At 40.2% G+C, this 26198-nt stretch overlaps 1 protein-coding gene across 1 annotated transcript; it reads right to left on the bottom strand.

Moving 5' to 3' along the window:
* Positions 1-379: 379 nt before the first annotated feature.
* Positions 380-24700, bottom strand: LOC123099863 (uncharacterized). The gene is made up of 10 exons (XM_044521912.1): positions 24484-24700; positions 23038-23523; positions 22805-22951; positions 22451-22723; positions 16586-16718; positions 16342-16504; positions 16139-16267; positions 15860-16054; positions 15390-15512; positions 380-758 (listed from the first exon to the last, which is right to left on the bottom strand). The coding sequence occupies exons 2-10, from the start codon at positions 23387-23389 to the stop codon at positions 645-647; spliced, it is 1629 nt and encodes a 542-aa protein (XP_044377847.1). The 5' UTR covers positions 23390-23523; positions 24484-24700; the 3' UTR covers positions 380-644.
* Between the last annotated feature and the right edge of the window lie 1498 nt (positions 24701-26198).

Genomic DNA, 26198 nt, shown 5'->3' with positions numbered 1-26198 from the left:
TCCTACCTACATACCCTCTTGGAGATCAAGGCCTCTTTTAGGAGAAGACCCCCAAGTGGATATCAAGACCTCCTCCCCTAGGGATTGGAGAAGACGATCATCAAGACCTCAATTCCTCTACGGATTGGGAAGAATTACCCTCTGCTATTTCCTTTTGTTGGATTTGGATCTTTAATCTTGTATCTGTATGTGGATTTGGTAGAATGTGTGACCTTGGATGTTGCCTTAAGTGTTCCTCTTGTGATTCTACTCTTGATTTTTCCTTCCCCACCTCCAAGTGTGAAGAAGATCTCCACCTATGGTTTTACCCTACATCACAAGTGTTTTACAAGAAAATATTGTGCCTAACCAATATCTGTTAGAAGGTACATCATATGCATCATTACAACAATCATTTAAGAATTATCTTGCCAAAACAATACCAAAACAAGAGAAGTTCACATGTTTCACTGCTACAGTTATATATTATATCTATCAAAAATATCCCTGCCTATGAAAGCAGGCAACATAGCGAATATATTAGGCATAAATGAACACGTCAGGTGCATAATTCTCATAGAATTTTGATTTTTGTTTTGTTCCTCTTGATCTTCATATCTAGCCTTCCAAAAAGTTGCACAAGGAAACCTCTACAATCCAGTATATCACTTATCATCAAGTGTGACAATCGTTGGAACTTGCCCATGATTGATGAAGTCTATCTTGTTCAACCTAACACAACAAAGGACCTGCTCAGGGAGTTCCTCTTGCTTCTGGGCCTGCAGTATGATTATAAAATCAACTAAAGAAATGAACATAAGTCAGACAAAAGAAATATGATATTTGTCTTATATAACTACATAATTTTTATTTCCTAAAAGGAGAAACCTCTTACAATGTTCATTGGTCATCTTTGTTTTATTTATCGAAGGTCTAGCATGGAAAATATGTGTCCACTTGGTAAACCATATGATCCTTAATCATGTAGAGCCTATATAATAGGAAAATATTCCTAGTTGGCTGACCAATCTCGTCCTCTCCAGTCGCACACATCTGGGCCACGTTGTGGCTGTGAGCTATAGCTTCCTTTTATTTTGTTATCCTCCACCGAGAAACAATATGATTTTCCTTCCATCTCACTTTTCCTTTTATTCTTTGTTGCTTGATCACCATGCATGCCCTGCCCTAGCACAGCTATCCTTTGCTCTCTTCCCACCATGCCGACCATGATGCCCTTTCACCACCGTCAATTGCAGCACTACTACAGTGTCGCCTCCAACACGCGATGAGAGCGACCGTGATGGAGTGATGCCCGCGCTCGCGCTGCCCTCTAGAGGATGGTTGAGACGATGATGAAGTGAGTACAGGAAGATGTGCCCCGCCTCTTGCCGTCAGAGACGCTAGTTGTCTTCGCCACCTAAGCATCCCCCTTCTACTTCGCAGGGACCAGATCTCAAAGGGAATTTTGACTAGGGCATGAGCATCGACGGAGAATCTGCAACCCCTATCAGCATAGTTGTGACCAGCCAGTTGAGAAGATGAAACCTTAGTTCCTACAAGATGTGAGTATGGTGACTGAGGAAGCAACGGTTTTGAAACCAACAACTCAGAATATTGGAACACACAACATGGGTGATGGAACCAACAGCGGGGCATATTGGGACCACATGGCCATGGTGGGTGGTGATGGGTGGTGCAGGATGGTAGAACTAGCAGTAGGTTGCGCTGCGACTGGCTTTGGAGTGGGCTCCAAGTTCAAATACCATCTACGCCAAATACTACACCTGATGACACCAAAACATGTGACAGCTGGTGGATGGTGACATCAATGACGCTTCAAGCGATGGCCTGTGAGCTGCAACCAGTGGCTCTCAGTGCTACATCTAGCTTTGACAGATGATGCGAGGAATTGGACAGTCATCAATGGTGGATGCCCCCAATCTAGCCGCCATGAGCTAAAATTAGTGGACGGAGATGCTAGAACCACCCATGCACAGAGTTGCGATAACGAGGCAAGGGCAAGGTTGCCCGATGACATGGAGGGGGTGATTCAGAGTTATTAGTGTTGCAATGATGGTGAAGAGCTGTGGGAGCAAATCATCGAGGGAGATGCGCGGGAGTCTATATGTCGTGCCCAAAACCAAGGGTGTCTCTTTCCCAGGTGTTTTGTTTGTGAAGGATGTGTCCCCCATGGGGCAGTTGGTCCTTTTATCCTATGTGTGTGGTGAAAGATATCCAACTGTCATTAGGGATTAATCAGTGGTTTTTGGGCGACCGATTTGAGTTATGGACATTAATCTTAGACTTAGCGGTGCCCTATATATTATGCTCAAATTGAGCAAACTAAAGAGTGCAAGACATATATAATATAAGTTGTTGATGTGTGTTCCTTCATCCTTCATGCATTTGTGCCTTACATAATGTACCAATATGTAGGCATAATAATCTTCATGCTCATAAATACATACCTGAACATCCTCATATGTCAAACATATGAGGAGCCTCCCCTCTAGCCCTCATCAGCGGTCACTTTTGGCCTCGGCGTCAACCTGCCTCCTCCCACATATCCCACACGGTAACCCATGGAGCCCTCCCACACCCCCACTAGCCTCTCGATGGAGCTGTGATGGCTCTATGGTCCTTTCTGTGTGCTCTCATAGTAGGGGCCCTCCTACCAAAACTGACTATTTGGGCATGCCCCTCGTGTCCCTTGAGCGGAGGTTCCCACACCAGACACATCTCTGATCACTTTGCATCCATACCTGAGGTCCAAGTACGTTGGGTCCTCTGTGATGGACAATAACCCCAGTACACCTAGAAAGTCGCAACAAACCGCAATCATTGTTGCCCCACCCACCAGACGATGAGTGCCACATGTTCAATGTCCTGCGCCATAACCTCTTTGAATGTCGCCGGGCGACCAATAAAGGAGTTGTTATCACTTCATCCATGTAGTGTGTGGGTGCTCTGTTCCTTATTTCCAGCCTGTTGTGCACTACCTCTTTGTCGGCATAGAAGTGGTTCGACTTCCTGGTCTGGCGGATCTACCTCTTCAAGTGGTGCACGTGGCATCATCATGTCTCGTCTAGAATGATGGCCTCTCCTCCTGGGTGGGTGGCTCACCTGGTACTTTGGCATCTCATACGCTCCCCTCAATCGTGGTCAGCATGACCATCCACCCTTCTCGGCGGCCGGATGTTGCGTTCTAGATCATACCAGACTCAGAAAGGCTAGTCACACCTTGGTGCTCGTGGATCAGTGGTCTTGTGGCTACCATAGCCTCAAACCACTATTATTTTCAGTAGGAGGTCACATCAACCCCAAGAGAGCGTTTCAACCTCACCGCTAAAGATTTATATGTTCACCTCCACTACCATCAAGACACGTGATCTGATTCCCCACCAACATGGTCTGCACCCGCATTGTGATGGGCATAATGTGCCGTGCATTCTTCACTTTCCGTTCTATCCCTAGAGTCATTGAATGCTGCTGAGTCAGTGAACCATTGGTTCAAGGTTAATGTTGGGAGCTCTAGGACACATACCACACCAAGAGCATCGAGACGATAGAGATGCTCCTCACCTTCATGCTTGATCGAGGAACTTGCGCTAGAAACGTCTATTGATTACCAAGTCAAACAGCAAGTTCACTGATTCTAATCTGGCCATGGTAAAAGCATTCCCTAACAGTTTGCTTTGGTACCGCATGCAATGTTTGTCGCTCTACTAACTACCTCCTTTGCTTAACATCCTACTCCCCACAGTCACTACAATGAAAGACCTTCCTCGGCATGCCCCCTTCCATGGCCTCACTGGTTTTGTTTGTCGCAGTCTTTCAAGCTCGACCAATGTCGGTCTGGTGACATGGAGGAAGCTTCGAATATCCTGCTCATCTTTTCTAGTCGTCCTATGGGCCCAATGGAGTTGGCCAAAGCGGGCACACTTTCCTAGCTTTTGATAAGGCTGCTCATAATCTTTTGGACATTTTATGAAGACACAGATGTGAGCCACATATCATATTCCAGCGACAATGGAAACCAACAATGTGCTTCTGCAATGCAGTGACCCTACGACCCCACAAGCCACTCCGTTGGTCCCGCTCGCTACTCGACGCCCCATGTTGCTACATGGAACTTGTTGTATTCTGATGGGTGTATCTTCCTTGCGTTCGTTGCCCTCTGGGTGGTAGACAACTAACCTCGACACATTTATGAAGTGGATCATATGCTGTAGGAAGCTTCCGGGATGCCCCAACGATGTGAGTTGCTCCCTCCGAACCATTGGGATGTGGTGGCCCAATGATGGATCAGATATCTGGCTTGCATGTGGGCCAATGATGAAGTGACGTGGAACCTAGCCCAATATCCCCATTAGTGGTCATCCTAATCCCAGCTAACAACATAATGAGCTACCGCTAGAGTTAACACCGCGGAGCCCGGATATATTGTGGGCTTAGCTCGTAGAGGAAGTCCAATTGTGTGATTCTACAATGGCTACTCGTTCTTCACGAGGATGAGCAAATCAGTGTAAGGTATACTTGCCAACTGCAAGTGCCCTTTTGACTTGCAACTCAGTGAAGACACCAGTTTGGATGCCGCCGACTCATTCTGTCGGCGCGTTCCTTCAATGTGTGTTGTTGCCACGTTTATGGGCTCAACCACCTCGGTTTGGTTAGTCGGCATTTTTACATTTCCTCGCACATGCTTGGATCCCACAATTGTTCCATGCATCAAAGCTTGAAGCTTATTTGGAATGTTTAATGCATTAACTCTAGTACGCACCGCGCTGGTGTTTGTAGGGAGATCTCCTTAGACCTATTGACTATGGTTTGCCTACAGGAAATGAGGTTAGAATTGTCTCCCGACTCCTAATTAATTAAATCATAGCCCCCCCCCCAATTTGGCGCTTATTTGTCCCTCCAAGCTGACAGTACCCGTGGAGGTATAATTATTACATGGTGCCCTTCCAGTGCTGATATCTAACCCAATTATTGGCACTAACCACCTCATGGTGCTCCTGATGAACCTCTCCCGAGGAGAAAGTAGATGGTCCAGGAGGTTATTTGACCTGCAAGAGATGGCCCGAAGATCAAAATTCTCACGAAAGTGTGCGCCCTGTCGACCATGTGTGCAGGACCACTCCATTAGGGGATGATGTCCCAGTGTTACTGCATCATGGTTGAAAAATAGATAAAGAACATATACCTTCATGGCAACCACTACACCTACTCTAATGCGGGCTACAGTCCCACCATCGAGCACATCAGTGGAGCAAACTATACCTACGACTAGGAAGAGCATCACCACCGTAGCCTGCTCTACTCACTTGTAAGGGTATTCTCCAATCACTGCCATTGGATCCTCAACTGAGCTTATAGCACCATAGCGCATGTCACTTCCACTTCGAGTAGAACTGACCTAAGATTGATGGGTTTCGTCAAGTGGTGATACAAACGTGGAATTCGATGGATGCTAAGCCTGACCCGGTCTATTGCATTGTCTCCCAACTCATGACCACCACACAACAACTTTGTTCCTGGAGAGCCAAGAAGATTGGCAATGCTTCCCTAGAGCTGCTCATATCCTGCAAGATTATCGCTTGTCTTGATACCTCATAGGATATCCGACCACTCTATACATTTCAATCTAGGCTCCAACAAAATCTCAAAGAAACCTACCTCAAACTCACCTTCCTCTCACTCATAGTATGCCGCGTCAACATGTGTTGTTCACATGGCTCAAGGACGGCGACACCAACTGGTTGTTCTTCTACATCACATCATAAACAAAAAATAGGATCTTAGAACTATTGGTTGGCCAGTCCATCATCTGTAATGTGGCCTACATGGTGTAGGCCGTCTTCCACCATTTATCTCATCTCTTGGGGACGTTAAATGATCATGATTTATCCCTTGCAATGTCGGAGCTTGATCCTAGGTTTTTTACCTAGTGGAGTTCGAGCGCCAGTTCAAAGGCAAAGATATTTGTCTGGCCAACAACCATTTTTCATTTTGCAAGGGACCTGGCTTGGAAGGGTACAGTGCCAAGTTCCTTGTTAGATGAAGGAGTATAATCAAATTGGACTTTTGTGAGTCGTTCGAGAAGTTCTATGACATGAACTTGCATGGGGTTCCAAGGACTCAACCAAGCTTTCATTATCAAAGAATCCCTAGGCACACTCGCTTTTCAATATTGACCCATCAACCTTATGCAGCTCTTCACCAAGCTTGTTGCCGAAGTGCCCACTCTACCATTGGCGCCACAACTCACCACACTTGTATCCACACACCGAAAGAAGGTCACAACCTTAAACTTGGTGGAGGAAAGGATATTAATGGTTAGAGTGCTACTAAAATATTGAAAGGACTTGCTATGAAAAATACATCTCCTAGTAAGGACTCCTTCAAGAATGCCGACAAAAGACTCAAAAATTATATAAGAAAACATTATGCCTAGCTAAAAGGTATTAAAGAAAGTTGCTTGTTTGTCGCAACCCATGTTTTATTTTTGTTTGTTTTATTTGTTAATAGGCTTGTTCTTTCTATAAAAACTTTGGTTTTTGTTATTTTTCTTAACAAAATGCCAAGAATTGCCATTACATTGCTCAATTTGCAAGTTATGTGTTCTGGTGTTGAAAAAAAAATTTGCTTCTACTAAAAACTGAGATCAATTCATTAGTTTCTAACATAATTGGGAATTTTTTAGACAGTAAGCATGGATATTGTTTGCATCTTTATAGATTGCCCTATTTTGAAGATTCTTCTGATAGTAGTCAAAAACTACTTATGTTTGCAATTTCATGGGAGTGCTAGGAATGTTTCCTATATAGTAGCTAATGATGAATTATATTTTTCTTCAATTTTTTATGGAAAGTCATGCTTTGATTTAAATATTACTTATAATAACCCATGTCACAACTTCTCCTTAAGTTCTATGTGGCTGAAGCTGTTAAAACGCAGGTGAGACAATGATACAAGGAGAACAAGGAGAGGCTAATCTCAACATTGGGGTTTTCGAAGGCACCTCAAGGAAATATTAAAAAGTCTCAAGCATCTAATCTTTGGGACGCCCAAGGAATCCCTGTTTCTTCAATAAGAACTATCGGTTTGTCTCGGTTCGGCCTATGTTTCTATTTGTCCACATGATATGTGTGATTCTAGGAGTGTCATTTTGTTTTATTTCTGCAAGATGATCTTAAAAATTCATCACACCTGAATAAATATTCTTTGTAAGATCTCATGCATGGTCATATGTGTGTAGAATTGCTTTTTTGCTTTACTTATTCTCGTTAAAGCATGAGTCTTGTTAGAAACACATTTTGAACACTCTATTGCTTCATTTCTATTTGTTTAGAGAGTTGAATAGAAATTGGTAGTTGGCATGTCATTAATACCTTGGTAATAAAATTAATGCGTATGCATTAATGGTATGATTAAAAATTGCATGGACAAGTGTACAGTCATAATGGTAAAATAGGATCCTTTGAAATAGTTTTGAGGTAATGTGGGAGTAATAAATGGTTGACTTGGTAAAAGTGGTTGAGTACAGTAGTCAGGAGTTGTTGTAAGATCATATGTGATCATTGCATTTCTTAATAAATGGAGTACGTATTGGAAACCTCTAGTATTGCGATGAATTCAAAGTTGAGGGGCAGTTGTAAGTAAACCAACAATTTTGTTTAGGCCGAGACGCGTAAATGGGCTTTGGCACCGCCAAACTAGCCCCCCAAGAGTTTCTTAACGATGCAATATTGATGATAATACTACGAATTTTCATAATAAATGCTTTAGTTCTTTATGACTGATATGAGATCGATGCCACGCTATATCTTTGACCTTCAATCTGGCTAGCTTCTTCAGTATTGAGCATTGCCCACTCTCACACCGAGACTAGGTGCCTACATTGTTGATACATTCAAACCTCATGGGAGGAATTCTTCCTGTTCTCCCACACATAAGCCCGCAAATTATATACCAAAAACTATCCACCATACCTACCTACCATGGCAGTCTATGGCAATTCTGTGATATATTGTTACACTACCAGAGGCATACAGTAGAGTTTCTACGTGATGATAATCATTAGTTTTTGTACTTGAGCCGGGTTGAGTTAAGTACGATTGAGTTGTAAGTAAATTTTGGTGTACTTTATACCATTCTAAAGTGTTTCTCCTTCCTTCAAAGATACAGAAAAATTACAACAAGGATGCCAAAAGATAAAGGGAGAAGTGAGAGAAGCAACACTACTATCCTTTCTGTAGTATACACTAGTGCTTGAAAGTAGCTCTTGCTCTATTTAATTTGGTATATAGAGTTGTCATATAGATCATGTTTCATACACTTATTGGGGTTCTTTAAATAATAGAACATGGCTTGTATATTCGAATGATGAGCTTCCTCAAATGATCTAGCTCTTCATGAGCAATCTAGGTAGTGCAAAACTTTCTTATATCTTTTTGACTTCTCATAAACCCCTGTTATTATTCTTTGTTTAGTTTTAAAAGTGATATGGCTAGACTTGCACTCAAGTATTGCATGACCTATTATGAGGTGATCCGGTATAACATGGTCAAAGTAACTTGGTTTCCCTTGTGTTGGTTTATGATAAGATTGCTATTATAAAATGAAAACCATGTCATGATATGTTTCCAATATAATTTGACATTCTTTCTTAACATACAACAATGGGAACATTAATTCATGAGAAGCAAGAGTGCGTTTATTTGCACATTTTGATGTAAGACAACATTCACAATAAAAAATATTCTGTGATCATTTAACTACTCGAGGACGAGCATGGATTAAGATTGGGATGTTGATACGTTCTACACGTATCTACAATTTTTGCTTGTTTCATGCTATACTTATATCGTAATGACATAGTATTGAAATCATTTTTTCTAGACTAACATATTAATTCAGTGCTACTTTCTAATTTTCCTATTATGGATATATAGAAATATCAATTTCCATGACAAAAAAGGAATAATATATGTCACAAAGATGAGGGAAGAAACAAAGTCAGAGGGACTTGGACCCACCCAGGCCCCTTATAGGCACCAGGCGGTAGGTTGGTGCGGTCTAGGAGGGAGTAGCAAGGTGGGTCCGCGTGGAGATAACCTACATCAACGTTGGTGCAAACATGTCAATGTGTGTGTAGTTATGTTTAGACTATGCGTCCCTAATAGTAGCTAGTTGCAATCTCTCTTCCTCTTCAATATAATAATCACATAAGATTCCCTACATAATTTTGAACCATGTGATGTAATTTTCTGTGGTATTCCTTGTTTTGTGATGAATGGTCACATTATGATAGGATCAATACAATTTTTTTTCTTGGGTTCATATGAGATCCATGCTGCTTAAATTATAGACATGTATGCTCTTGGATCTATGAGACTTGTACTTTCCATCTTTAGGTGAATGATCTTTAAAAGGGGGTTCTCTAGGTTAGATGCATTCAATCTTGCAAGTAATTTACTGTAGTGACAGGAAGTAGAAAAATCATGTAGTGTATTACTTCCACTAAGGATAAAAAGATAGTTGAGTAGTTGTCCTGGTGGTGGTCGGTGGTAAACACAATATATTATCTACATCATGTCATCATGCTTAATGCAATACTCTGTGTTAGTTAATACCTTTAAGATGCATGCCAGATATCGGTCTTGGGGTAGAATATTAGCTATAGATATAGTTAGTACGGTTTATATAAGTCTGAACATGATGCCTATACGCAATTATGGCATGTATAGTAATATTTATAGAAATAATTTTGTCGATACACATCTGTAATTCATTCACCGTGCAATGTTATGTTTTACGGAGATAGCAACTAGCGAAACTATGGATGTCGAAGCATTCATCCTGATTGCTTTCAACTTCGATCACACTCTTATTTCTTGTCTACAATCTGAGTCGTTTACTTTTCTAGTTGCAATTATCACTTCCTATGACAAGGTGCATTAATCCTTCTAAGTAGCGAGCCTAATGAGATTGACAATTTCACGGGTTTTGTTGGGGACCAAGACAAGTATCGTAGTTCTATGTAGGTACCAATCGTTGACTGGCGTTCAAGCGTTCCTATTGGTTTAGTTAACCACAATGTCATCCACTTGAGGGAGATTGCTACTTGGCAGAACAAACGCTACTCTGCCCACTAATGCTATGAGGCATTGTTACTTGACAAAACTAGTCAGCATCAATGGCACCACAATCGGTGAACTTTGTATCTATTTAGCTCGTTAGCGGTGTTGATGGACTCCTGACTGCTTTCTCTGTCACGAACTAACGTATGCCACTAGTTGCATGCTATATGGTCAGCACTGAAAGATGATGAACAACCTAGTCATCAAGTAACTACTCAAATCTTTGTAGCACTCGCCCCTTATCATTGACCTACACTTGGCTAGGCGTCAGTTTTGAGGGTCAACACTGCAGGGGCCACCTTAGAGGCATTGTTGATAAGCCTCTGACGATAGTTAACACTACCCATTCTAGAGAACACCGGTTAGTGATGAGTTCATCTTACACCTTGGTTTGCTTCTCTCGAAATAAACTTTCTCATAGATGACCATCCATTGTTTGGCGGTCCATTATATTAACTCATCACTGAACTCCTAGTTAGTGTCAGGTCATTGATGTGTCTCCAGAATTTATTTGGCCTCCTTACTACGTTGATCAATGGGGATGTGAATAGAGGCGCATTCATGTGTCCTCAAATTATCAGTGCATGGATGGGTACGCTAGATGAACCAGGAAATGCTTGGTCTTTGACATGCAGTTAGATCATTCCCCGCACCAGCCTCCGGCGGAGATGGCGACCAACTGGCCATGAAGTGGGCATCATGGGAAGCCTTTATGGTCGAGTGGGAAGAGGAAAAGTGTGCGTAGGAGGAAGCTCGTCAATGCAATGACACCATAGCCAACTTCAAAAAATTATGCACAGAGTCAATATGAGTCGAGGCGAAGGCCTGTACCTCCGCGGAAGCAGCTATAGCCCCCGGCCATGCAACTGCAGCTAGCCTAAAGCCGAGATGGCAGTGTCACAAGAGGTTGTATAACTGGCCTTGGGCCGAATAGAGAGAGTTCACGACTTCACCGCGCGTGTCAAGGTGGAGGAAAAGAAGAGCCTAGTATAAATAGTAGATATTTTAGTCATGATCTTATATATTTTATCTTGTAATATTAGCTTTGTGTAATCCATGTCTACCAAGTTTCATTCAAGTGCAATCAATTATGTCCGATTAATTATTCATCCCAAAAATAAAATTTACACATTGAGTTTTGAATTATAGATCAAAGATAATGAAATAAGAAGTGCATTTAAATCACGCCATATTAACTAGAGGAGCAAAATATTGTCATTATTGATACATCGTTAGGCAGGCCCATCTATGATGACATGCTACCATTTAATTTCATTTTATTTTTTAAATCCATTTGGGTGCACAAATATTTTCAAAGGCCGGTTGGTCTTAATAGTGTCTGATTAATCTTCCCTAATTATGTCGTAAATTTCTGATAATCGAGTGACAGACCTCACTTCTAAACACAAGAGACCGCCCCCTCTCGTGTCCGATATATAAAGATATTTACATGCATGGAAGAGAACCTACAACAATAATAAATTTAGATGAAAAACAACTCGTACATAACCTATAGATTAAATCAATGGGATTGGCACTGAAAATCTATTTTCAAGCATTAGAAAACTAAAATTCCTAAGCCCTAGATCAGTGACAATTACCAGTCTTATATGGTAGTCAGTACTATTGCGATATCACTAACCGGCCACAAAGCAAGGCTGTTGAGGTACGGCTACTCGTACTGTTGTAATGCCTTTCTAAATACTTAACCCTATTGAGATATCTGACACTGACGTATGCCATGCCCAACTGTCCATATCACTTCCACTATGCCACATTGTCCCCTGTCCTACTTGCTGCCCGGTGGCACCATCTCCTGACCTCCTCGCCACAAAATTTACGGTACCACATCATTGCCGCAAACCATCGATGGTGAATTGTAATCAACATTCCATGACCTTGGTGCCCATGTGTGCTCGTCATGTGTGTTCCCACATGTGGTTGTGAGGACTGGTGCATGCGCGGTGTTGCCACGTCTCTCATGCCATCGTGCGCTATCGTTCACCCCGGCATCACTTCCATGTTCTTTGTCCACGACAATGGCCATAATGGTGAGTTCCAGTACACTCATATGTTCTTGTTAATCCCTAAGCTATTTTTTGTGAATATATTGTTTCTAGTGTGAATTGTGCTATAGATCATATTACAGTGGTAACAGTATGATAAATTGTCATTGTGCTATATCACTGAATGGAAATGCATATGTTAAATTGTATATGGTGAGAGTTGAAAAAATATTGGGTTGCAATTTCTATGTGATGGGGACATCACTACCACAGTTACACCCACAACCCCTGCTACTACCCATGTTGGAGCTATTACCAGAGCTCATGCACGAGTATTAAAACACCAAGTACTTTCGTTTCTTAGTAATTATTCTAATGTTCATAAGAATACGATGTTGCCTAAATTGGATACATTTGTTTTGTTTTTGAATGAAGGGTCTAGCATGGACAAGAAGGATGAAGACTGTAGTATGATCAAGTGTCGAGATGAAGGCAACCACAAAGGGAACAAGAATGGAGTTTTCAGCACTTTCAAGCCACCATGACGACATAAAAATACATGGACAAAATATACAAGACGGGCTTTCAAAAAAATTCATCCATAGTATATTTTAGGTGACACACCACATTATTTTTTGTCCAAGCCCATTTAATTTTTAAATAGATTTAACTGGTTGTTTCCAAAGTCTGTATTAATCGGCAAAATGACTTAGGACAAAATTTAGTCCCAGCTTGCCAAGGGTGGACGAAATTCACCTCTGTTTCCCCATTAAAAACAACACTTAGGGTGTCATTTTAGAGTTGGGTTTTGTTTAGATTAAAAGTTCTCCATAGTTGCGACTCGCGTCCTTCGTTTGTGTTTAACGACCAGACCAAAATATCACCGAACCCCACTTGGATCTATAAAGCTTTCATCTGAAATTCAGAATAGCCAGATTGCAATCTCAGTTTCTTGCTTGTTCTTCGTTTGCATGCAGGGAATAGAACCTCATGGTCAGGTTGATTATGCTTCGCCATGGTCAATAAACCCTCGGAACTGGTTTAGCGATTGCTAAGGCGTGACGTCTTCACATGTTTGTAGTCTGATCGTCAAAGTTGACTTCCACCGAAAATGATAGCTACCTCTCATCAAAACATCAGGAGACCTTCGCCTCTATCACTATATGATAATGTAACAGTACTAACAATTACAAAAATAAGCATGTTGCAGTTTCAGTATAATAATGCCATTGTTCTAAAAGTTACAAAATAAGAATGCTCTTATTGCTATGTCATGGTGCTACATGTTCAATTGTGAATGTGCTAAGAGTTCGAAAATATAAGAATGTTCCTATGACTGTGTTAGAATTTTAGCATATCCTCTCACCAAGTTTGTATATAATGTTCAAGATATTCCTTCTGACCTTATTCCCTCTCATCTCATGTGGACTCCTTTTTGAACAGATATAGTTGTTTCTATCTTAGTACACAATAAGATCATATTGTTGGTTCTGTCCTATGAAGAACATTAACGAAACCAACATGGTCTGCTCTATTTTGCGCCACCCACCTGCTTCTTACAGAAGCCAGGGGAGAAAGGAGGTTATATTTCTTTACCTAGAGTTTATCACTCGGTTCCTGAGGTAGACTACTTGAAAAATAATTAGAGTTTTCTTCTATTTGTGTTTAGCTAAGTATACTTTGACCTTTTTTCAAGAAGGGAGACATCATTCACCATGTTTCTATTGTGACCCTTCTGTGTACTGTACAAATCACTTTATTTTAAAGAGTGCTCTGTACAGTGCAACCGAAATGTCTGGCCACCGACCTTTCTCAATTTCTGTCGCGTTGTACAAAAAAATTGATTCTTCACAACTCCCGGAGGAATGCCTCCTGCTACAACTGCACCAACTATTTATTCGAACTGGCAACTGTTAGTAGGACAATGACATATTTATTACAAACGAGATCACTCTACTTAATTCTTTTTTTGTGCGGTTCGCTCTACTTAATTCACACACACACACACACATATATTATATAGTAATTTTTCCAAAATATTTTTAGCATGCTTAACCACGGGCGTCGATATCTGGCTATTGAAATTCAACATACGTTAATTCCTTCAATAGTCCGGATATTGAATGCAACATCATAAATCTATCAAGAAGTAGCAAAAAAAGGATACAAAATCCTCTAAGTGAAAAACTACCAATGTGATTATCATGATATTCAACTATTTGTATACAACATAAAATATTTTATATATGTGATTTGTATTTAATGTTATTATTTGTGTTGTTGTGTAGCTGAGAAACACTTCAGTAGTCCTACCGGAATGCTAGCAGTGCAGCTGAAAACTATCAGCCAGAATTTGACATCATTGGCCAGCCTCTACATAGAGGTTGACAGTGATATGCCACTACTTGCTGCCATTGGGATTGTTAGCATTGACAGTCTAGCCCATCTCTAGTATTCATCATCACTAATAGGCCACCTGGCCCGTCAATGATTGCAATGCCATCACCGACCTGGACTACTAACATTTCACTTGTGTGTTAGTGATGATACAATTTGGCCGGTCACTACTCTTTGGATCTGTAGTAGAGGGTGCCTGTTCTCGCACCAAGTATGGTAAAATATGTTGTCTGTGTGCCGCTCAACTAGGAGCCCCCTAAAAATAGCTAAGTGTTCATTGACTAGTGGACTATGAGCTTCCGACATGTCGTCGGCTAGCCACCACATGGGGCTCTCCTCCCTGGTGATCATAATAGCATGGTGGATTTGGATAGATTGCAATGCATCCATATTCGATGCTGAGAAGCCTTCCATCTTCCTACTCACTTTGATCATTCGTGACAAAGCTCGTCTCTAACTGTGTATTGGGGCAACTAGCATGGTCACTATCTTGCCTGAAATTTAGCCCTAGACTTTCAGCTTGAGTGCTCGCTAGGGCTGCGTATCCCCACCAATACACTCTGCATCTTGATTTTTAAGTGCCTCATGGTGTTCTTGTACTCTCTCTTTCTCTCTCTCTACAAATGGTAAGATACCAACTTGTTTGCCTATTCATGAAATACAACAATAAAAGTTCTGAAAGGTGTGAAATCTCTAATCAATACTAACCGCTCCTAAAACGATGAACTCCTAAAACGTGTGTGGTTGGACTTTATTTTGCAGACTATTATGAATATATAAAAGTTGCATCTTGTAGTCTATGTCAATTAAAATGACATGCGTTTTCAAGGAAATGGAGTAATTACAAATGGAAAAACTAACTTACCTGAATTGTCAAGCCCAAATCAAGGATGCCACTCTTCAGGCGTTCCCTAAATGAATCCAATCCCCTCCTTGCGATGTAGCTAAACCGGTGTATATCAAGATCTACCTCAAAGTAGTTCTCACCCTAGTTATGTAAGAGATAAAACACTTAATTTCACGTAGACTAGTGTAATGCCCAATTTATTATTATATTTACAAACATTGAAACAATGTACAGAACAATGAAATGGTTTTGATCCGCTTGATAATGTTTCTACAATTTATTTATTTATCACTATGTGGTTAGTTAAGAAATTGAAAGAGGAAAGTTACTATCTATTGAGCATATTTGAAGATCTGCTACGCTATCAACTTATTTATTGGTTTTGAAATGATTTCTTAGTTTCTTGGCCTGAAAACACACAAAAACACATGCACACACAACATTTATAATATTTAATCATGTATATGAAAAGGAAATCATTTCTTAACCTCATAAAAACTATGTTGAGGGCGGGAAAGGACTGGCTTCTCGTTGTATGCTTGGACAAGCTTTTTCTCTGTGGAACTCAACTGGAGATCATCTGGGTTAACCAATCCAGCCATGATTTTCAACCGATCTCTATATGCCATTGTAGATTCTGATGCAAACCCTTTCACCTTCTCACATTCATTCTCAAGAAATCTCTGCCAGAAGAAACATTAATACAACTCGTTGGAAAGAAGTTATAATATTACAGTATTAGTATGTTGACTTGAGAAGGCACTCACCACGATGGATTCCTTAAAATGTTCTGAAACCTCCTTATCAAAGTACTCGGAGAGTCTGAAGTACAAACAAAGGCTGAACCCTTCTCCATCACTGTCCCCGAGGAACATAGCAGCAGGATAGGTAGGCATCTGTGATTGTCGGAAAAAGGAAATGAAAATTGGAGCAACGAAGATGAGAAACCATGTATACCTAGTAGATATACCTGGATGTTGATGATCAACAGTGATGGGAGCTTGTGGTGTGGTTTGACCTGTGGAAGATCAATGTGTTCGGCAATGTGTGAAACCTTCTTGGGGCTCGCAAACAAGTCAACGCCTATTGGGTAGTAGGCGGCATAGTTCGGAGCTGGACATTTCTTCTTATCTCTGAAAAACAGAAATTAAAATCAAAGGTTATGTATGGTCATCCCCTTTATCAACTAGATTTTTCTCTACAGTGTTTCATGCCTGAGGAATGTTTCACTCCTTAGCTTGAAGACAGATGGATCAATCTGTGACCATCTTCCGGGTGTGGGCTTTTCCCCTCCAGATGGGATCGTCATCCCTCCCTTGGGACGGATGACATATTTCTTCAATTCTCCTACATTATTTACATTGTTAGGTTCATGCATCTTCGTTATGGTGCAAAGATAGGGATTTTACCATCAATTATTTATGTAAAAAAATTGAATTGGGAATGTCTAGCCCGATGTGGTTGCTTGGAGTTGCTCATTTATCTATTATGTTACCTTATAGTTTCTACTAGGATATCATCCTCATATGAGATATTAGGAAATTAACATTTAAAGCCTTTTGTAGGCAGCCAAAACTTGTGCAAGATCCCACTACATTTGGGGTTATGACAATTGGTCATTTTGGATTTTGCACATCAAGGGAGGGTGATTTCCAACCTCCTATACAATAGTTTACGAAGAGGTGTGATGAATTTTAGGTTAGCCTCCATTGATGAAGTAAAAGATAAAACCAAGAGAGTATGAGAAGAAGATGAAGATTGAAGGAAGATCTTCCCATCAAGCAAAGGAAATTTCTCCCCAAAGTTGTGAATAATAGATCTACCGCCTTATCTCTTTCAAGTTGTATATCCATGTTGTTTGGTTAGATGTTCCAATCTGTAGCTCTCATAGTCCCTAATCTTCTTGTTGCATAAAAGAACCAAATATGTTCATATATAAGAACATCTACTGCAACCTGGAGAAGAAAGTGTTGTATACCGTATTTGATAACAGTGTAAATAGATTGGCTCACTTTGGATCATGGATTTTACCAAAACTTGCGGGTTTACCATGCAAAAATATGGTGTTAGTGTGTTAACATTAGTATTGTAATTAAGGTCGGTGCTCACCCAAATCAATGTTTGTGGTGTGTCTGGTGTGTTGTGAGAGTTATTTTCCTCATATCCTTGAATTAGTACAAGAAATGGTGCAAGATTGCTTTGTTTCCACTATAGGTTTAGATCGTATGTGGGTGCTAATTCCGATTGAGGTATACCAGCAAAATTGCTAATCCTAGTTGTTTGATTGTACTCGAAGAGCTTGCTCGCAATTTCTATGGAAGAAGGCGCTACAACAAGTGGCATGATAAAACTTGCTTCTTCCCATTTCTCTCTATGAAATTCGATGATGAAAGACATCCTTCTGCAAGGAGCCAATTGTAAAGATAAAGTACACACCAGTGTCACATAAGAGGAATGGAGAGTGATGCACAGAAAGGTAATAGGTATGAATCATTCGCACATTAACCACGATATATTCCACCATGTTGAAAATCAAAAAATATGTATGAGACGTGCCAGAGTTTAAAGGCTATGTATGAGAGGAATACATAAATGTGCACGGCTTCAGTGATCAAAATACTTGTTAAGTTTGAGTACTAAGATGACAACAATGTGATCTAACACCTGACTGCCTCCTAATGCCATATAAATCAACACTCAATGTTGAAGATCAACTTTGAGGATGAGGTGCGAGTATTGTTGCTAATTGGTTCCATCCGTAATAGTTTGATCACGCTTTTTTGCATCCTAAAATATTCAGCTCCAGATTGTAAGAAGATCACTTTGGAGATGGTGAAGAACAATATGCTAAATGGAGATACCAGAAAGAAGAAAAAGGGTGAGAGACACTACTTCTTTTGATGTGTATGTGCATGAAACTGATGGGAAGATTTAGAATCATGGATGCAGTCACACAAGAGTTCAGTAAGCTAGAGATAAATGCAGATGGAGATCAAAGTCTAAATACATAAAAGAAATTACTTTCTTTAATTGTGGCACATCGAGACGTATTATGTGCAAGTGGCCAAAATACAAAAGAGAGCTTGTCAGGGGTAAATATACAAAGAAAATCAAGAAAAATGTTGGGAACAGTTCATCCATGACTTCACAAGTTGAAGACTACTTAGTCACTAAAGATGAATAATTCTATAGTGATGTTCATGATATTGCAATGAGTTTGGCTGTGTAAGTGTGTCCTCCCACATTACAAATAAAATGAGTATTGCACATCCTAGAAAACATATGTTACAAAAAAAGTGATTATGGGAAATAGTGGTTCGTCAAAAGCTATTGGCAAGGTCTCTATATGCATTGATGAACAGAAATGTTGCATGTTGGTGAAAAATGATGCTAGACAAGTTCCCAGCATAAGTCTGAATTTTTTATTAGTGGGAAATCTTGATTATATGAAACATCCTAGTTATTTTGGTGAAGGATAATGGAAACTCACCAAAGGTTCTTTGATTATTGGTCAAGGAAGTGGGCAAGTTTTTCTCTATAAGACCAAAACCAAGTTGTCTATATAAGTGTTGAACAATGCCGAGAAAGAAATCTCGATTGATTTTTGGTGCAACAGGCTTGGTCTTATGAGGGAGAATGGCATGAACTCTCTTTCTAGCATGGAAGTACCTCACTGAGTTGAAAGGTATATACTTGAAACCCGATGAACATTGTGTTACTGCAAAACAACATAGGCTTGCATATTTACAATCGCTCAACCATGCGAGAATGTTCTTGATATTGTGCATGTTTGCTACATGACTGAAAATCCATTAGTGGAGCAATATATTTTTGACTTTCATTGTTGACCATTCTAGAAAAGTTTTTATTTTGTGTTGAAAATAATCATCGGGTGCTAGAATCTTCAAGGATTTCCCTACCAAAGTGGAAAGTGAAACTCACAAGATGCTACAATGTGTGATACCATACAATGATGTTGACATGAAGGCCCTTTATAAAGGTACCATAAAAAGTATGGCATCATGCTTGAGAAGAGTCCACCAAAGACATCTTATGTCAATGGTGTTTAGAAAGAACGAACAGGACACTCACGTAAAGAGTCATACTTATAATATCTCATGCTAAACTACCTAATACATTTTACACTAAGGATTCATGAATTTTATATGGTTGACCTATGTTGCTTAGTTCCTCTTGTTGGTGATATTCCTTAAACAATTTGGTCAGGGAAGGAGGTATCTCACAATCACTAGAAGGTCTTTGGTTGCAGTGCATTTGTGGTCATACCAATGGATGCGAGATTCAATCTTTATAGCAAGACAAAGCAATGCATCTCTCTCAGCCAGCTGAATGAGGAGTATGGCTATAGTTTGAGGGATCCAAAGATTTGGATAAGCAAGATATGATAGTGGGAAACCAGAGAAGCCAAATGCCATCACATCTTAGGTTAACATGGATCCAATTCCACTTTTTCTCATGCGTGGGGATCATGGACGAGATGATGATGCCAAAGACAATGAACATGCAACTGTCCAAGGCAGTATATGTCAAAGTGACGAGGAGCCTCTAATAATCATAATAATGATGGTAATGATGATGTTAATGACAGTTCACCTGATTCATCATGAGTGTAGGAGAAAAGAAGTGGGAGAGACCAAGTGCCTTCATGCAAGTATCCACCATATTTATATGTGGTGATGAGCAATGCAAGTGAGCCTTAATGCTGTGAGGAAACAATGTCTGACACACACAAGAATGAGTGGTTGGAAGCCATGCAGGACAAGACAATTTTTCTATATGAGATTGATACCTTGGAGCATTCTTAAATGATGGCATAGAAGTCTTGATATATATGGACAAGTCAATGGGTTTCATAGTTGTAGGCAAGGAGCATTATTTGTGGAATTAAAAAAGACCTTCTATGGCTTGAAGCAAGCTCCACGTAGTGGTACAAGAAGTGTGTCTTTTATGACTGGAGTTGGTTACCATAAAGCACACCTTGGGCATTATGTCTTCATTAAGAGGTGTGTCCATGCTGATTTTATTATTATCTTGCTATATTTAATGACACGTGTTCGAAAATGCACAAGACGATTGCTCTCCTTACTAAGGCATTGAGTAAATCATCTGCCATAAAGGATTTGGGACCAACCATGCAAATAGTTGGCATGCGGATCTCCCATGATAGATCGGGGAAGCTGCTTTGTCTCTCACAAGAAAGACACATTGCGAAGGTAGTTGAAATGTGCAATATGAAGTATGCAAAATCATTTAACTCTCTACTAGTAGGCCATCAAAATTTGACTGTTGAACAATAACCTACAAGCATGAAAAGAAAAAAATGATTTAAGTGTGTACCAGTATGTTGTGGGTCGTTTGATGTATGCCATGGCGTGCACTAGGCCTGATATTGCCTATGGTTTTAAATTTGTTAGCCATTCATAACAATATCATGTAAAGCTCACTATATACCAATGAAGTGGATTCTCGAGTATCTCAAAGGAACTTCTACATCGTGTTTATGCATTGGAAGTCGGGATCTTGGATTGCAAGGCATTACATATGGAGATTGTTGTGGTGACATCAATCATAGAAGGTCAACGTTTGGATACCTAACAACTTGTGTAGGGGGACCAGTGTCATGGCAATCAAAATTATAAAAATGTGTTTATGCAACAAATTTATATGTCGAGTAAAAAACATGAGGCTGATGCTTGTAAAACAGTGTTGTGGATAAGAAATTTTTGCAAGAGCTGGGCATGAAGCAAGAGAAGTCTATTTTGTTTTGCATAAATCAAAGCACTATTAATATTAGCAATAATTCATGTTACCACTCTTGATCCAAGCACAGTGATGTGAGGTACCATTGGATTCCATATGTAGCGATGATGTTGCAAATTTTTCAAGTTGTTGTAATTGTACAAGAATCATACCGAAAAGAATGGTTCAGATATGATGACCAATATATTTTCAAATGAGAATTTACAAGAATGTCGAAAGGTAATAGGCATACCCATGCCCCCTCATGAGATTTGTTGGGAGATCCTCCTCATATGGGTTGTGTGGATATGACCATTTACAATCTTTTTTATGCAGCACAAACTTGTCAAAAAGACCACTACACCGTATGGTTAATACCTAGGATCACTTTAGAGTTTGCACACGGGGAAAGGGGATGTCCATCCTCCCATCCAGTACACTTGGAGGTGTGGCAAACTTTAGGTTGGCACCTACTGGAGAAAGAGAAGGAAAAACCAAGAGAGAAAGGGGATGAGAGGGAGATTGAAGGAAGATATTTCCATCATGTAAAGCGATCCACAAAGTTATTAATATGAGACCCACCATATTGTCTGCTTCAAGTGGTTGTTCCACCCTCATTAGTTAGATGTGACTAGTCCCGAGTTCTAGCAATCTGAAATCAAGTTGTTGTCATGCTAGATAGAGAAAACTTGATGTATTAGAGTCTCTAGTGCTATCTATGGTAGATTTCTTGTATCCCACATTTTATAACAGTGGAAGAAGATTTGGGTGGCTTTGTCCCATGGTTTTTACCCTACCTTTTGGTTTTTTCATGTACAATTATGGTTTTCATGTGTTGATGCTAGTGTAGTAGTTTAGATTGTCTCTCCTGATTAGATAATATCTTAGGTGTGTCTGGGTGCTGCGAGAGGTATTTTACTTATATATGTTACTATGTACTGCAGTATTAGGCCCCAGGGAGCCCGGGATGCTGCCTCAGGCATGGCCTAGAAATTTTTCATGGACTATAGCGTACATTAGCACTATAACATAGTATAGCTCACTATAGCTAAAAGGTCGGCTAGTGCATGTGACGATCCTAGGTCTTGCTTTTGCATAAGATTCCCTTTGTGTTAAAAAATGATCTTCGAATTAGTACATGAAGTGTTTCTCGGAGTACCTTGTTTCTGTTGTGGTTTTAGACCATAAACCCAACATTTTCAAAGATTTTAGATTTTTCTACTTTATATTCATATAAATAGGTGGTTTCTATATATAAATCTGTGTCATGAGCTTGTTGTACAAAACAAACTATTGAGAGGGCCTGAACTGTGGCTTACCGATGTCACCACCACATTGGGAGTCCTCGTCGCATGATGTCCTCTTGTAGGAGAGCCGTATAACTGTAGACTTCCTCTTTGCTGGGCTGACACAGGTGAGTTGTTGCATCTTTTCATTGAAACTAATGGAATGTAGCAGCTTTTGTATGCGAGACGGGGTGCTAGGATCCTTGTTGTTCTTGTCCTCTACATCATTTTTCTCCTTGGAACTTTCCACGCACTTGCTGGCACATATTGCCATGCTTTGGCTCCTACGTGCAGGATCATCACCACCTTTAAATGTGAGATCGCATGTCAGAATGCACTCTTTGTGTTGGTGTTTTCAACCTTCCTTTTAGGCGCTTACATACATACCGTCGTCTCTTTTTAGATATTGCTCAATTGATAATGTCACGGGGACACCCTGCCATAATTCGACGATGCGAGAGAGAGTATCAGCAAAACGTGATGCCTTCTCTCGCTTGTTATTCTCCTCATCTTCTTCTTCATCGTCGGAAAAATCTACAGTACGGGACATACATGGACAAAGGAAAACAATCAATGAACACTAGAAAATAAGACATGTAGAATTTCAATGGCGGAAATACCTCCATCTATGCTCTTGAATTCCTCCTCATCAGAATCGTCCTCAAGGATGCTAACAGAGTCGAACCAGGCGTCTTCTTTGCAGCAACCAGTGGAATCTCGCTCACTGTGGTGCCACTCCATCTGGGTGAGGTGGAACGTACTGGAATGATCTGACTTGCGCGCTGACTCGACGTGGACTATCTCGCTCATTGAGAAGTCAGTGGTGCGCCCTCTTGCATCCACAATTCGTGGCTTGGGCCCGTCTGGCATCACTGACCGGGGATTGCCGCGCCCTCTTCTGCCCCTCCTTGTTGTGTAGTACCTCTCCATCCGACGATGCTCAAGAGCTGACTTGGACGCACATGAACCCATTGTGCTATTTGCTTTTCTTCTAGTCGTCTAAGCTTGAATCTACGATACTAGCTTCGTTCGTGGTAATTGATTGGTCGGCCTTCAATTAACTAGTATACGTACGCAGTGGAAACATGAAATGTAGTAGACCTGGTCTGTAAGCACAAGAACACATACATAAGGGTGGTGGAGGCTAAGGGTAGCCTGGAATACAATTCGCGATCAAGAATAACATGTTTGGGGAGCATGTGCATGTGTGGCATCCTACAAAATTAGAGGCTCATAGAGTACATTATTTTTCATTTTTGGAATGAGATCGATAAACTTCTTTCTTTCTTTTTGGTAGTCTGTGAGGCCACTTTCACTTTCATAGAAGCTTCTTGTTTGGTTTGCATAATGGAGAAAAATAATAATTTTTGCAGGAAAGTAAACTAGGGAATCTTTGATTGAAGAACAATAATGATGAGCACGTATGTCTCCTATTGTTGGAAAGGGAATGCTATTATATATATATATATTATTACACAAATGCATGGATCCAGTGTTTTATCACGGGGTTGCGGGCACAACTGTGTTTGTTGGAGAATTTGCATGGTCAAAGACAAGGAAATCTCTTAGAACCATCTATTTGACAACCAATAATGAGCTAGGAAAAATTGGTAGGTGAACATGTGAATTATAATTTGGAAAACCAATAAAAGAATAATGGAATTTTTCTGTGCGTAAACAAGCAACTTCTACGCTGGAAGATATCTATTATAGAGAACATTCTTTTATTGTGTTAGTAAAGATGTTCTATTTTTATTTTTTGAAGGGCGTAATTAAATTTAGTTTTGTAACTGCATTATAAGAAAAAATAGTCTAGAAACATTGAAAGAAGTCATGTGGAAGATTTGATATGAAATTTCTAGAGTAGTTGCAAGCCCGGTTATTATTAATCTTTATATGCACATGCACACCCTATACGAATATACATATGAATAAGCATGTGCACTCATAAATATATTTTTTGTGTTCTTCGTATCTCATTATACATGAGTACAAATTTACCAGGAAAATAGTGCATCCAAATCTAAAGAGTATAGAGGAGAGAGAAAGAGAAAGGGATGAAGTACCTCTCAAATTAATTTTGGAAGTTGGAACAATGGGCAGTAAAGAAAATCTACATGCATGTATGTAAGTATAGTGTCGCCCCTGCCTCACATGAAGGTCGACAAAATGTGGGCGACACTATGGGTGTTCCCGTTGCCACTCCCTTGTGCGAGCACGGTGAACGTCAAACCGCCGGCAGGCCTGACGGAGGAGGCAGGGAGAGGATCCGACAATTGAATGAAAAAGCTTAGTAGAAACAACAACACCATCTATTAATTAGCATTATCCATATATAGCATGTTTCCTTGTTTGGTTCTTGTGTCCATTCAAGCAAGAACACATGCATGCGGGAGGGCATCAACAAAAAATAGCTAGGACAGTAAACTAGGCGTGATGAGCCCTACATTTTTAGATGTGAGGCAAGAAGCGCGTGATTTATAGAATAAGCCCCAAATAATAGCCAGCAAGGTTAGCGCCTTACAATGTTGCAAAAAGGAAGGAACTGAGCCGGGGATTTCAGTTATGTGGTGAAAAACATGAGCGTGTAGTTAGAAGTATAATTAAGTTCATTGGTGATAAGCATAAACATAGATATGCACTTGGCTTAAATCATGCATCCATTGTCTTATACTTCAAATCTGTCCCTCCTATTTACAATATGTGTGTATGTGTGTGTATATATATAAAGCCGGTATATTCTGCTAATATTAGCAGAATAACTATTCTGATAACACTTGCGCACTGCATGCTTAACGCGAGGGCACTGCATTTTCAGTAGCAAAGGTACTCCAATACAGAGACTAGTGAAATTCATGGTGGAAAAAGGCACGCGGTGTTTTTTTGGTACCTTTTTCGCTCTAGTTTTTTAACCGTTCAGAATGACGCATGTAATATACCATTCAGAAACTATGGATTAGGCGCAACTTCGCCGTGTTGACCACTTTTCGAGATTCATTATAGTTTAAGAGAAGTTTCAAAAACGGTGCGGCTCACGACGAATGGCAGCGAGCATTTTTTTGCTTTTTTCCTAAACCGCTCATCGGAATGAAGCAAACGATACACTGTTGGAAAGATATCATCGAGGCACATCTTTTTCGTATGTATTATTTTCTCTATTTCGTTACGGTTTAAGAGCAGTTTTAAATTTACTAAATCGCGGAATTCTTTTTTTTTTGATTTTTTTGCAATTTTCGGTACTGTTTTCGCTCCAGTTTTTGAACCGTTTGTCGAAACAAGGCGTATGATACACCGTTGAAAATCTACGGACAAGGCGCAACTTTCATATGTTGAAATTGTTTTAAGATTCCTTACGGTTTTTAGTTAATTTTGAAAATCGTACGGCGGATGACGAGTGGCCGCGGCCATCTTGTCGTGAATTTTTTACAAATCGTTGGTCGGAATGATTCAAATGATACGCGGTTGGAAAGATAACTATAAGACGCAACGTTTTTATGTAGAACACTTTCTCTAATTCCTTACGGGGTAAGAGCAATTTTGAATTTACCAGAATGCGGGCACTCTGTTTTTCGCAACACCAAAATCGACGAAGGAACTGCATCAGACGGAAGAACGCGCTGCTTCAGACTCAAAACCGCACTGCAATGTCTACAAAGGGAACTGCATTATTAATATTTTTTGCACTGCAATGTCTACAAAGGGAACTTCATTATTAATATATTCTCTAACATTTTATTTTTTAGTTTCATCTAAACTACTAGGCCGAGTGTAGTGAACCGCA

The sequence above is a fragment of the Triticum aestivum genome, chromosome 4D (assembly GCF_018294505.1).
Source record: "Triticum aestivum cultivar Chinese Spring chromosome 4D, IWGSC CS RefSeq v2.1, whole genome shotgun sequence".
NCBI lineage: Eukaryota > Viridiplantae > Streptophyta > Magnoliopsida > Poales > Poaceae > Triticum > Triticum aestivum.
The sequence above is the reverse complement of the archived record's forward strand: the minus strand, read 5'-3'. Positions and strand labels throughout refer to the sequence as shown.